This window comes from Lacerta agilis, chromosome 13, assembly GCF_009819535.1.
Source record: "Lacerta agilis isolate rLacAgi1 chromosome 13, rLacAgi1.pri, whole genome shotgun sequence".
NCBI classification, from domain to species: domain Eukaryota; kingdom Metazoa; phylum Chordata; class Lepidosauria; order Squamata; family Lacertidae; genus Lacerta; species Lacerta agilis.
Window position 1 is genome coordinate 45906250 of NC_046324.1, and position 13684 is coordinate 45919933.

A 13684-nucleotide genomic window follows, 5' to 3' on the forward strand; every position below is an offset into this window, starting at 1 on the left:
TGGGCTGGCCTTTCCTTGGAGATTTGCAAAGCCAGAAAATGATCATAACAGTTGGAAGGGACCGCGAGGGTCATCTAGTCCAACCCCCTGCAATGCAGGAATCTCAACTCGAGCATTCATGACAGATGGCCACCCAACCTCCGCTTAAAAACCTCCAAGGCAGAGGTGTGTGTGTGTGTGTGTGTGTGTGTGTGTGTGGAGAGAACCTGGGGGACCCCAGATGCTGTTGGACTTCACTTCCCATCAGCCCCAACCAGCATGGTTAGTAGTCAGGGACCATGGGAGTTGTAGTTCAGGAAGGGCTGAACATAGGAACACTCTGCTGGATCAGGCCAATGGCCCATATAGTCCAGCATCCTGTTTTCACAGTGGGCAAACAGGTGCCTCTTTGGGGAAACCAGCAAACAGGACTAGCAAACAATTGCCTATTCTAATGAATATTTGATTTTAAAAAGAGGGTCCAAACTCCTTTTTATTAGAAGTAGCGATGTCATACTGCTTGTCAGTACACCTAGCGCTTTATAACAACATAGAAAAACTGGTGTTGGATCTGAACCCTCTGCTGAATGCAGGATCCGTAGTGCTGAAACACCGTCCTGTTCCGTTTATAAGACGGGTTTTTTTTTTAATTTAAAAATTACGGTAAAAATTGGGGGTCGTCTTACACACGGATAGTGCCTGGTGAGTACGTGGGATCGGTTCCTGCTGCAAGCTGGAAATTGTCAGCGGCAGTGGCGTAGCGCGATGGGGGCGGGGCACCCCAGGTTCCAGGGGAGGGGGGTGACACTCGGCGCGCCCCCTGCCCTGCCCAAGTCAAGCCCCGCCGGCACACCCTGAGCAAGCCGCGGAGCGAGGCTGCTCCACCCCGGGCCCCACCTGCCGGCGCCTCTATGGAGCAGCACGGCACGCATGCGGCGCATGCTGTAGTAGCGGTGCATGTGTGCACGACGCATGCGTCGCTGTGTACGATGCACAGCGCATGTGCCGCGCATAGCGGCGCGGGCCCCTGATGGGCCGCGGGGCGTGGTGGCCTCGTTCCGTGGCTTGCTTGGGGCCCACCCACCAGCGCTGCTATGGAGTGGCACGACACACATGCGCTGCACATCGCACAGAGCGGCGCATGCAGTGTGTGGTACGCATGACGCATTTGCCACTGGGCACGACGCACAGGGCGTGCGTCGCTGTGTATGATGCGCATGGGCGGCGCCGGCAGGCCCCCAGGTTTGCCGCCCCGGGTGACCAAGCGGCTCCCTCCGCCACTGGTCAGTGGCTATTGGGCATGATATATGGTGGCTGTTTGAAGTGCTGGTGTTGATTGGCTATCGCTGCGGCTGCTGGTCGGGCGAACGGCGTCTTCTGCCGGCGACGGGACAGACGATAAGTGGCTTTTGCAACGCCTGCGAGTGGCAGCGTAGGTCAGTCAGGTGAGCAATTTTCGGCAATCCTCGCTGAAAAAGGCTCAACAACTCTGAGCCCCCCCCCCCAAAAAAAGCTCAGCAACTCTGGGCAATCTCCCCCCCCCATTTTTAAAAATTGGAGTCCCCAAAATAGGGGAAGTCTTATACACAGGGTCGTGCTATACATGGAAAAATACAGTACTTCTTCGGTACTTTGCACCTGTGAATTGCACCAGGGTTGGAGCACCCTAGGAAAACACCTGGGCGAGAGGTCTAGTTGCTCCTTCATATCTCAGGGGCAGGAGGAACCCCGTGCCACCCAAATGCTGCTGGAAGCCCGTGGCCAAAACCTGCAGTTTACTTATTCATTCACATCCTTTTTTAAGGTCGCGTGTTCATCGCTTGGATTTCTTTCCATTTGATAACTCGGTGACTCATACCTGTAAATGCCAACTGAATCGGCAGTGTGTGGAGACAGGCTTGATCTGTGATGGTCCATCGATGCGAACGAGTAATTGCTTGAGCCTTTGAAGAGGCCCTCATTGCAAGGCATCCAACCCTTTCCTGTCTGCTCTGACCGGCAGCAGCGCTCCCAAGTTGTTGGGCCCTTTTCCTTGCCGTGCTATCTGAAGCCCATTATTAATTAATTGATTAAAAATACATTAAAACACCAATCATTAAAAGCTTCCCTAAACAGGGAACGAATTAAGAAGGGTGGTTGTGAATTGGCGAGGTAGCGTTCCTGTTTATTTCTTTCATAGAAGTTGTACCCTGCCTTTTCAGACAGAAAGGGGTGCAGATTGATTAAAAAAACTGTAGAATCCCTGCCCCACCCCAGACTTACCGTATTTTTCGCTCCATAGGACGCACTGGACCATAGGGTGCACCTCATTTTTAGAGGAGGAAACAAGGAAAAAAAATATTTTTCTGGTTTTCCTCCTCTAAAAGCCCTGTTTTTTTGAGGATCAGCTAAAAGTTTTGCATCTTTTTTTGCAAAGGGAAAAGCCCTGGGTTGTTTTTTTTAGGATCAGCTAAAAGTTTTGCAGCTTTTTTTTTTTTTGCAAAGGATAAAGCCCTGTTTTATTGAGGATCAGCTAAATATTTTGCAGCTTTTTTGCAAAGGGAAAAGCCCTGGTTTTTTTTGAGGATCAGCTAAAAGTTTTGCAGCTTCTTTTGCAAAGGGGGAAAAGCAAAGAGGAAAAGCCCCATTTTTATGGGGTTCAACTCACATTTCTGAAAAATCAAGGAAAGGGAGCAGTTTCTACTGTTCGCAGACAGATAATCTAATCAGCCAGTCACATGTCGCTGGGGAAACAAACAACCTCCCCCTGCAGCACATTCAACAAAGGAGGGCGGGGCTGAAAGGGAGCTGGGACTCTTATCTCTCTCCCGATCTCTTGCTGATCAGCTGCTGAGCGGAGTCCTTTCAACACCCCCTTTTCTCTTTGTAAAATAAAAAGCACAATCCTCTTTTGGCCCCTGGGCAATTCAGCTCCAGGGACCACCATTCGCTCCATAAGATGCACAGATATTTCCCCTTACTTTTCAGGAGGAAAAAAGTGTGTTTTATGGAGCGAAAAATACGGTACAACCTAAGGAGACATGACAGAAAAGGAAAAGGGTTTAGAGGAGGAAAATAAGCCAATTCAGAGGAGCATTGGGGGGGGGGGGTAAAATTGCCTGTTATAAAGGCCTGTGCAGATTCAAAATGATTCAAAAGCTTTTCAGCCAGAAAGCTAATTTAAAAATAAATAAACGTTACAGAACGCTCTTTCTGTCCCCCCTCCATCCATCCACCCACCCACCTTCCATTTCTCTATTTGAAATTTTGTTTGTCTTTCACCGACTTCTGTGTGCCTGCCCTCGAGCTGGCAGTAACGTTTGAGTCATATTTGGTAATGAGCTGTGTTATTTTGGGTGTGTTTCTTCGCTTTGAGATAGGGTTGGAGGCCGGGAATGTTCTTGCAGCGACACGCAGTCGCAGCAGGCCCGGCTAGTAAACCGCGATCTAACTAACCTGTCAACAGCGAGTGTGCAAGTGACCTGTGCTAGAAAGAATTTGGATCTCTTGTCACCCCCTCCTCCAAATCTGAAAACACGGCCCCTGCCATCTAGTTGCAAGCTTGCAAGGGTGTGGAGCGACTCCGCCAGGAGAAAAGGCTGCAGCGTTTGGGATTTTATAGTTTTAGAGAAAAGGCGAGCAACATCACAGAAGTTTATGTATACAGTATATAATTAGGCGTGGCATGCAGAGAGCCTACAGGAAAAAGGATCTCTCTCTCATAACACAAAACTCATAGGTATCCAATGAAGCTCAGGATAGATAAAAGAAAGTCCTTCATGCAGGGCCTAGTTAAACTGTGGAACTCACATGATGATGATAATAATAATAATAATAATAATAATAATAATAATAATAACAACAACAACAACAACAACAATAATAATAATAATAATATATTTGTACCATGCCCATCTAGCTGGGATTCCCCAGCCACTCTGGGTGGCATCCTTGCACTATTGCTGGCCTGGATGGAGGATAGAGCAGGGCGTCTGAGACTGTGCAGAATTTAGCCTCCTGTACAGAAGTAGCATTGCATGTTTTGCTGCTCCCACAATTGCCTCTCGCCTTCTGCTCCTCGGGTCTAATAATCCCTACCCCTAGAATCATAGAATTGTGGAGCTGGAGGGGACCACAAGGGATGTCTAGTCCAACCCTCTGCAATGCCAGGAATCTCTTTGCCCAACGTGGGGCTCGAACCCACAACCTTGAGATTAAGAGTCTCAAGCGGCCCACGGGGGTCATTTAACTGGCCCACAAGCCGGCCCCGAACCGAGCTGCCCGTTTGGTGAGTCCCCGCGCGCTGTGCTAAACCAGCGCAGGGCAGGGAGTCACTTCCGCAGCGCTGGAAATCGCGTCTGCGCAGACACTGGTGCTGGAAATCGCAGGCGCGGGCGCTCATGCAATCCGGCCCATGGAGGGATCTCCGCTGGAGTGAACCGGCCCAGGCGAGTTAACTAAGAGCGTAACTAAGTCTCTGTCTTCTTTATTGATGTTTTCCTCCTCCTCTTCCTGCAGGGCGGTTATTTCCCGGAGCACGTCAAGTCGATGACCAGCTTGCGATGGCTGAAGCTGAACCACACCGGCCTCTGCTACCTCCCCGAAGAGCTGTCTTCCCTCCAGAAGCTGGTGAGGATCTTGCCCTCGCTGGCAGCTCAGGAATGGATGTGGCTTCTCTGCTGACTTGGGAGCTGCAGCCTCCTTAGGAATTTCTCGAGAGGGGCGGGGGGCGGGGGGGAGCCCAGGCAGAGCTAGGAAAAGGGAAGGCAAGGCGAGAGCAGCTGAAACGGTTGGGTTGCTCTTTCCGTTTCAGAAAAGGGAAAATGTGCGCCAAATGTGCAAGGTTGGTTGGAAGGACAAGGCTTCGGGCTCAGGTTTCGTTGCTCAAGGAACGAGGGTGCGGAGACCCCACATGGGGGACCTTGCAGAGTGCAGAGCAGGTCTGGGTCTGAGTGGGGGGGCACCTGGGAATTGTGCATGCCTCTTGCTTATGGGGCGTTTATTTTTATTTTGACAATTTTCATGATGCTTGATCGCAGTCGTCTGTGCATTGGTGCACAGCCAGCTCAACGACTGCGGCAAATGATAGAGTTGGAAGGGACCCCCAAATGCCATCTAGTCCAACCCCCTGCAATGCAGAAATCTCAACTCAAGCATCCAGGACAGATGGCCATCCAACCTCAGCTCAAAAACTTCCAAGGAAGGAGAGTCCACAAATCGGCACCTGTTGTGCTTTCTTTGTTTGTTTCCAAACAGGAACATCTCTCCGTGAGCCACAACAGCCTCACCACTCTCCATGGAGAACTCTCTGGCCTGCCTTGCCTCCGGGTAAAGTTTTGAATGCTTTTTTGAAATCCTCGTGTTTGTTGCTCGGAACCCCTGCTTCCGAGAGCCAGTGTGGTGTAGTGGTTAAGAGCGGTAGACTTGTAATCTGGTGAACCGGGTTCGCATCTCCGCTCCTCCACATGCAGCTGCTGGGTGACCTTGGGCTAGTCACGCTTCTCTGAAGTCTCAGCCCCACTCACCTCACAGAGTGTTTGTTGTGGGGGAGGAAGGGAAAGGAGAATGTTAGCCGCTTTGAGACTCCTTCGGGTAGTGAAAAGCGGGATATCAAATCCAAACTCTTCTTCTTCTTCTTCTTCTTCTTCTTCTTCTTCTTCTTCTTCTTCTGCTAGCTCACAACGGTGCAGCTGGCCTGCTCCTCCTATGGCTCTGGTTTTGTTGTTTTATTGTTGTTTAGTCGTGTCCGACTCTTCGTGGCCCCATGGACCAGAGCACACCAAGCACTCCTGTCTTCCACTGCCTCCCACAGTTTGGTCAGACTCATGTTGGTAGCTTCGAACACTGGTTTAGGTCCTGTCAAATGTCTGTAACCGTTGGCCAACCATTCAAGTACAAAAAAAAACAAAAACACCACATAACCACAGCCTCGGAAGAACAAAAGGGGCAAGTTAAGAAAGTAAGATGTGCCTGCTGGATCAGGCCCAAAGGCCCACCCAGTCCAGCATCCTGTTCTCATGGCGGCCAACCCAGATGCCTGTGGGGAAACCCATAGGTAGAACTCAATCACAAGAGCTGCCTGCAGCTGTCGGGAAAGCTGGTCTTCGAAAGCATTGCTGCCTCCAATATTGAAGGCTGTAGCAGCCATTCATAGCCTTGTCCTCTATGAATTCGTCCAGTCCCCTTTTAGAGGTAGCAGCCGTAGCAGGTCTAAGAGATACTGCAACGCTCAGATATATTGCCATCTGTTCAGTATTGGACTTATTTAGACCTGCCGACCCTCAAGGAAGATCAGTATCATCATACTTCTTTTAATATAGTAATAATAATAATTAATAATAATTTATTATTTGTACCCTGCCCATCTGGCTGGGTTTCCCCTGCCACTCTGGGCGGCTTCCAGCAAAATATTAAAACACAATAATTCATCAAATATTAAAAGCTTCCCTAAACAGGGCTGCCTTCAGATGTCTTCTGAAAGTCAGGTAGTTGTTTATTTCCTTGACATCTGTTGGGAGGGCGTTCCACAGGGCAGGTGCCACTACCGAGAAGGCCCTCTGCCTGGTTCCCTGTAACTTGGCTTCTCCTAGTGAGGGAACCGCCAGAAGGCCCTCGGAGCTGGACCTCAGTGTCCGGGCTGAACGATGGGGGTGGAGACACTCCTTTGGGTGGGCCGAGGCCGTTTAGGGCTTTAAAGGTCAACACCAACACTTGGAATTGTGCTCGTAAACATACTGGGAGCCAATGTACCTTATCCATCTGACTGGGTCACCACAGCCTCTCTGGGCCCCAAAGGGTCTCTAAAAATTGGCCAGGAAACTGCCATATGCATTCCCTGGGCCGCTGTTAGGATTTACAGCAGAAAGAAACATAGAATCATAGAATTGTAGAGTTGGAAAGGACCACGGGGATCATCTAGTCCAAGCGACGCAGGAGTCTTTCACCCAACGTGGGGCTCAAACCCATGACCCTGAGACTGATTGCAAGGACAGCACCTGTCAGGGAACTGCCCTCAGCCCCGCGGGACGTGTCTTTGATGTATAGAGAGCCCCGACACCACCTCAGCAGCCGATACCTCTCCAAACGGGCAGAGTGACTCCTCCTCCGGCGGGGAGGAGCAGGGAACAAGCAGTCTGGAGAGGCAGAGGCTTGGGGATGTTGCTGGGAGCCCCAGCGCGTCCCGCGACATTCGCTCAGAGGGGAGCACGCCTCTTCCGTCACCCCAGTTGCGCAGGGGGGTCAAAAGGAGACAGGGGAGGAGGCGGCTGGGTATGCCGAAATTCCTTTGTTGGGGTCGTAGCCGGAAACCGGCACTCCCGGATTCTGCTAGCGACTGAGATACAGTCATGTTTTTCAGCTCTCTGCTTGTAAATAGCATAGCGCAATACAACTGTTGAAAGACAGTTCGGACTCGTGCCTGATTACTCGTGAGCAACCCAAGGCACACCTGACAGCACCTCTCCTTGAAGGGAGCTTTTGGCAAATCTGCGCACCTGTAATGTTAAAAACGGGACAACAGAACGGCTCTTTGGTACTTGGGTATTGTTAGAAAATCGAGCTGTGACATGCATTTGTTAGGGGGAGACCAAGTTAGGCTCAGTGAGTGCGGTAAATGTGCTCCGTGAAGCCAATATCTTTTATTCTGACTTGGTGGTCTGGTTCATGTGCTGTAAATATAAGACTTGTATCCTTGGTATTTCCCCCTGACCTCTTTCGACATTCCTCTAGGCCATTGTCGCTCGTGCCAACTGCTTGAAGAACTCTGGGGTTCCTGATGACATCTTTCAGCTCGACGACCTCTCTGTGTTGGTATGTTTCGGTCCATTTGCCCCGTGGCCGCGATGGGCGCATTGGTGTAGCGCAGGCACCCCCAAACTCGGCCCTCCAGCAGTTTTGGGACTACAATTCCCATCATCCCTGACCACTGGTCCTGTTAGCTAGGGATGATGGGAGTTGTAGTCCCAAAAACAACTGGAGGGCCGAGTTTGGGGGTGCCGGGTGTAGCGGTTTGGGGTCATGGGGGTGGGGTGGGGTCGAAGATCCGTTACTATTTCTGCAGTCGGGTCTCTGCCTCTGTACAACAATGAGTAAACAAACAAACCCCTGTGTGAGTCAGGAATATAGAGAGAAACACGATGACCGGAAACAATTACAATATGAAAAATGTTATGGAATGATTCCAAACACCAAAACCTAACAAACTGAAAGTCTCTGAAAGTCCTTAAATGAATCACGATCCCAGACTTCACCCGACGGAGAACAAGCTGTGAAGCTTTGTATAATCAGCAAATGTCCAGTTCTGATGTCCAACTCTGAACTCCGGATAACAACTACCGTTCCGTTGAATTCTTCATCAGCGAATTAAGTTCAACTCTTCATTAACTGAAAATTAAATTTTCAAACGATGACCAATGTGGCGGAATAATGCCTGGTTCATCAGGGGTTCACCTATCACTCCCATGTTAGGTAGGTGTTCCCTGGGAGGCGGAGCTAGTTGGCATTTTGAAAGGAGGAGGAACAGCCTTGAAAGGCAGTTGGGGGTTTGGCAGTTGGGGATGGAGGATTAGAGAGAGAAAAAAGGGGAGGTTAGGCTTTGGGGAATGGGAGGAAAGGTCATTACCATTGCTAAAGGGATGCAGGAAATATTATAACAAAGCTGAATTACATGAGAAGAAGATTTGTACCAGTAATAACCCGAGACATCCATGTTTTCAAGTTACCTAATAAAGTTAAATGTGCTTAACCGTTCGCTGACTGTGGCAGTGGATCAGTACCTTAAGAGGTGTGACTAAGAGGAGAGAGCAAAGCTTTCCTGGGGAAGAGGGAACTGTTTGCTTATTCTCCTGTCATACAGAGGGCTGGACAGTGAAGCCAAGTGTGCCACTTTTTTGTCTAAAGGGGAGGCAAACTGCAGTAGTTGGGAACCCTGGTAGGGAGATCCCATAGGTGGCAAAAGGTTTTCAACCCTAGAGCCCTGAGGTACCCCAGAGACAACTCCCATATGAACACTGAAGGATTCATCCTTGTTGTCAGTGAAACTTAGGGAGAGTCACGGTTGGGGAAGTATCGAAAGGGGAGGGAATAGGATCCCTCACAACCTGCACATGCATAAGTACAACTTCAAATAGCGTAGAAAAATTATAAACTGTAATACAAAGAAGTTACATGCCCAGTCTTTTTTCGAATAGATATAATAAACATGAATATGCTCTGGAGCAGCGCTCCTGCAATTATGCAGTCACTGCTACTATGACAACATTTTTTTGAAAAATAATTATAGCCAACCCCAGGTGATACGAATAACAAGGAGATGTTTGGAATCATTCCATAAAGTTTTCCATACTGTGTTTTTTTTTCTGGTCATCGTGTTGCTTTCAATATTGCTGGGTTTCTGCCACTGGCATCCTGGAGCCTTCCAGTCAGCATGAACGGGGAGTGTAATAATAATAATAATAATAATAATAATAATAATAATAATAATAATAATAATAATAATAAATATATTTATACCCCACCCTTCCCCGCCAAACCGGGCTCAGGGCGGCTAACCCCAATAAAATCACGACAAAAACATAAAACAGTTCATTAAAATACAGATTAAAATACAATTTAAAATTTAATTTAGACTGCAGCCTCATTTTTAAGTAGCCCACCAATCATACCAAAAGAATGAAGCATAACTATCAAACAGAAACCAACCCAAAGGCCAGGTGGAACAGCTCCGTCTCGCAGGCCCTGCGGAAAGATGCCAAATCCCGCAGGGCCCTGGTCTCTTGTGATAGACCGTTCCACCAAGTCGGGGCCAGTACTGAGAAGGCCCTGGCCCTAGTTGAAGCCAACCTAGCATCCTTGTGGCTCGGGACCTCCAAAAAGTTATTATTTGAGGACCTCAAGGTCCTACCCGGGACATACCAGGAGAGGCAGTCCTTTAGGTACGAGGGTCCTAAGCCGCATAGGGCTTTAAAGGTCAAAACCAGCAGCTTAAACCTGACCCTGTACTCCACCGGGAGTCAGTGCAGCTGGCAAAGCACTGAATGAATGTGGTCCTGTGGCAAAGACCCCGTGAGGAGCCTTGCCGCGGCATTCTGCACCCGCTGGAGTTTCTGGGTCAGCTTCAAGGGCAGCCCCGCGTAGAGCGAGTTACAATAATCAAGTCTGGAGGTGACCGTCGCATGGATCACTGTGGCCAGATCAGGGCGAGAGAGGTAGGGGGCCAACTGCCTAATACTTAGCCACTGAGAAGATGTCTTCTCGCCCTTTGTGCTGATTGGAGTCTACTACTTACTACTTATCAAACCTTTATTAGGCATTTACATATAAAATTGCAAGATCAAGAATCACGTACAAAAACTTTAAAATATATATACACAAAGAAACAACATTTAAACTCATAGGCTGATGTATGGTGTGTGTTAGTAAAATCTAAAATTTCCTCCTGTTAAAGTGCTCCTTGAAGCACTGCTGCCAAAAATTCAGCTACCCCCGCAGTCACCCCTTGGTCGATGTCAGAGAGACAGAATCCAACACTTCCACCCTGCTGCGGTTCCAAACCGTCCAAACGGGGGGATAACACACGTTCACGCAGCGTACTGTGCAGTGGACAATAAAAGAGAATATGCTCCACAGTGTCCGGAACATTCAGGGGACATCTGCAGTATCTCTTGTTTCTGGGAACATTCTGATATCTACCCCTGACAAATGCCGAGGGAAAGATATTCAGTCGGGCCAACATAAATGCCCTACGTTGGGCTGGTATTATTAGTTTAGTAACGTAGTTGACCCTATCGAGGATATTTAAATCATAGAATATAGGAGAGCAAATTTTGTTTACTGCTGCCGCAATATTTTGTCTCTCAACATCCTTTAGTCTAATTAAGACATTATGATAGATATGTTGCTCACTTGAGTTGTACAAGGGCTCCAGCTCGATGCCTATCGATCTGATTTTATTTTCTAGGAGTTGGTACCATCTAGATTTATAGGAGTCCTTAAGCAGGTCAGAGAGCAAACTTGATGGTGGACAGCGGAAATGGCAGCGCAGGCAGTATTTTATAGCGGTGAATTGGAGTCAATCAGAGTGAGAAGAGGCGAGGATTGGCTCCTAGCTGTGTGGGGAAGAATCCAAGGAAGTGCAAAAAGCAAGGGGTTTGCTTTCCTTGAGCTCTTTAGATCGAGGAAGAAGACGATAATAATAATAATAATAATAATAATAATAATAATAATAATAATAATAATAATAATAATCTATATGTATAAAATGCAAGTGTCTCTGCGTCCAGTCCGTGTGTCTCTGGGTTTGCGCAACTCAGCATGTGCCCCAGGGACACAGGGATTGGAGCAGAGAGACATCAGACCACGAGCAGCATCGGCAGTTCAAGCGGGGCGGTTGAAATGGAATGCCGGTGCTGCAGAGGACGAGGGGAAGCCGAAGAGGGAGGTCACGCTGCTGCTGTCGCCGCTGAAAGCCGAGGCCTAGCGGCCCAGAGCAGCCCGCCCCGCGGAGCGCCGAACTGGGTTCAGCGGTGGTCAGGGGTGCACGATGGGGCAGCGACGACTGGCGGTGATTTGGGTGGGTCTGGGCCAGGGAGGCTGGCGCCTGTTGCGAGTCCCGGCTCCGGGTGTCCTGTCAGCTGCCTGCTGGGGCTGAAGCGAGCGGGGCAGGGAGGAGCAGTAGCAGCAGCAGCAGCAGCAGCGGCGGCGGCGCACGGGCGAAGAGCCGAGGGCGGGCGCGCGGGACGGGCAAGGAAGGGGTCGGTTCCGCTGCTCCTCCGCTCCTGCTGCATTGTAGCCTCCCTCCTCCTGCCGTCCGTCCCCTTCTCCCTCACTCCCTCCCTCCCTCCGCGTCTGGCGCGCTGCACAATGGCGGCTCCCGGCCCGCAGCAGGGTCCCCCACCCGGGCTGCCCCTTGCCTTCCTTCACCGGCTTCCCGGAGGCCCCGCGGGCCCCCAACGCTCCATGTTGGTGGCTTCTCCCGACCCGGAACCACTTCAGCCCAGGCGCGGCGGCGCTCCTCGCGGCAGGGAGGTTCGCGACAGGCCGTTGGTGAAACAGGCGTGAGGCCGAGGGGAGAGCCACGCGGGGAGCTGGCGGGAGTAGCGCCTCGGAAGCGGCGTCTGTGCTGGGGGGTTGTGCGCGTGCCCCGCTTGCATTTCAGAAAACACCCTCCGCGTCCCAAACCGAGCCCCGGGAGGCAGCTCGCTATTGTCCCTGCTCTAAATAAAATGATGGGGCTGGGTGATGGGGCGGCTGTTGCTTCGCGGGGATTTGAGCCGGATTCTCCCATGCCGCTTAGGGCTGTCCCCTTTTTGCAACAAGCCTCCAGTCGCAACCAGTCTATGGGGGGGGGGGTTGTGCATGTGTGTGTGTGTGTGTGTTTTTCAGTTTAAAAAATCAATTGCAGGGGAAACTGGGGGGGGGAGAGAGAGAGAGACCCGAACTGCAAGTCTGCGTGCAAGTGGTTTTTATTACTTTTTTTTAAGGGCCTCGGGAAGCGCAGTGGCTCCTTCATCTCCTTGCCCCCCCCCAGCCCAGCCAGCCAGTCCCACAATGCACCGGGCGTCTGGCCGGCCGGCTCACACTCCTTCTCTCAGCACAGAAGACTCCGCCGCGGCAGCGAGAGGGTTAAGCCACCCCGCGTTTCCTCTCTGCCTCCTTCAACGGCCGCTTAGGCGCTGCCCGCCAGGGAACCTGGGAGGGGAGGGGCCAGCAGCGAGGGCCGCTACCTGCCTTTAAGGGAAGGGAGCCTCGCGCTCCGCCTGCGCTCGGGGAGGGGGGGGGAGAGGGGCACGTGCTGATTTTAAGGTGCGGAAGGGGGGCGGTGAGAAGCTGGACACAGACCCCACCCCCGCCCGAGAGATCGCTCGGTGTGTGTGTCTCTCTCCTGAACCCCATCTTGGCTGAGGGAAACTTGAGGGGCTGCTCCCCAGATGTGCAGGTGGCGGCCAAACGGAGTGCAAAGCTGAATTCCCCCCCCCCCCAGTTAACCCCAAAGTGCGATTTTAAAAAATGTTTCACCACATGTTCTAGCGCCTGTTATCTTAACGGGCTTAAACCACTAGTAATAATAATAATAATAATAAATAATACTTGATTGATGCAGTTTGTGAGTCGCCACCTATCTTGCTAATTGCAAGCTTATTTATGAATTGCTATTTGAATCTTCTGACCCCTGGGAGGCTTGAACATCGTTGGGGGGGGGCAGCTGCTGATCAGCCCTAATGCAGAGGTCGGCTAGATTCCTTTTGATCCATCTCTTCTTGCTTTGCCCTAGGACCTGAGCTACAACCAGTTGACGGAGTGTCCCCGGGAGCTTGAGAATGCCAAAAACATGCTGGTGCTGAACCTGAAACATAACAGGTAAGTTTTTTTGGGGGGGGGGTGAATTTCCTCCCCGCAAAATGGGCAGAAGACATTTGGGTCTTCCCGGGAGGGCCAAGTGTGTTGAGAGCGGTTGGTTCACTTCTCTGTAAAATGGGGATGTTAAGAACGTAAGAGTAGCGTGGTGGATCGGGCCCGTGGCCCATCTAGTCCGGCTTCCTCTTCTCACAGTGCCCCTGGGAAATCAGCAGAACCTGAGTGCAATTACATCCCCTGCCCCCCCCCCCAATAACTGGTTTCCAGTAACTGGTGTTACAAACTATGTGTCTGAACCAACATGCATGTCTCTTCATAGTATTCATATGGATACTACAAGGATGCTCAGGATTTTTGCTACAGTTATGACGTG

General features: G+C 50.6%; 1 protein-coding gene across 1 annotated transcript in view; it reads left to right on the forward strand.

Annotated features, from left to right (window-relative positions):
• Nucleotides 1-13684, forward strand: part of FLII (FLII actin remodeling protein) — a 51403-nt gene that overhangs the window by 1888 nt on the left and 35831 nt on the right. The window contains exons 2-5 of the mRNA XM_033166923.1: nt 4477-4587; nt 5215-5286; nt 7687-7767; nt 13229-13314. Coding sequence (XP_033022814.1) covers nt 4477-4587; nt 5215-5286; nt 7687-7767; nt 13229-13314 — 350 coding nt within the window. The remainder of the gene's footprint in view (nt 1-4476; nt 4588-5214; nt 5287-7686; nt 7768-13228; nt 13315-13684) is intronic.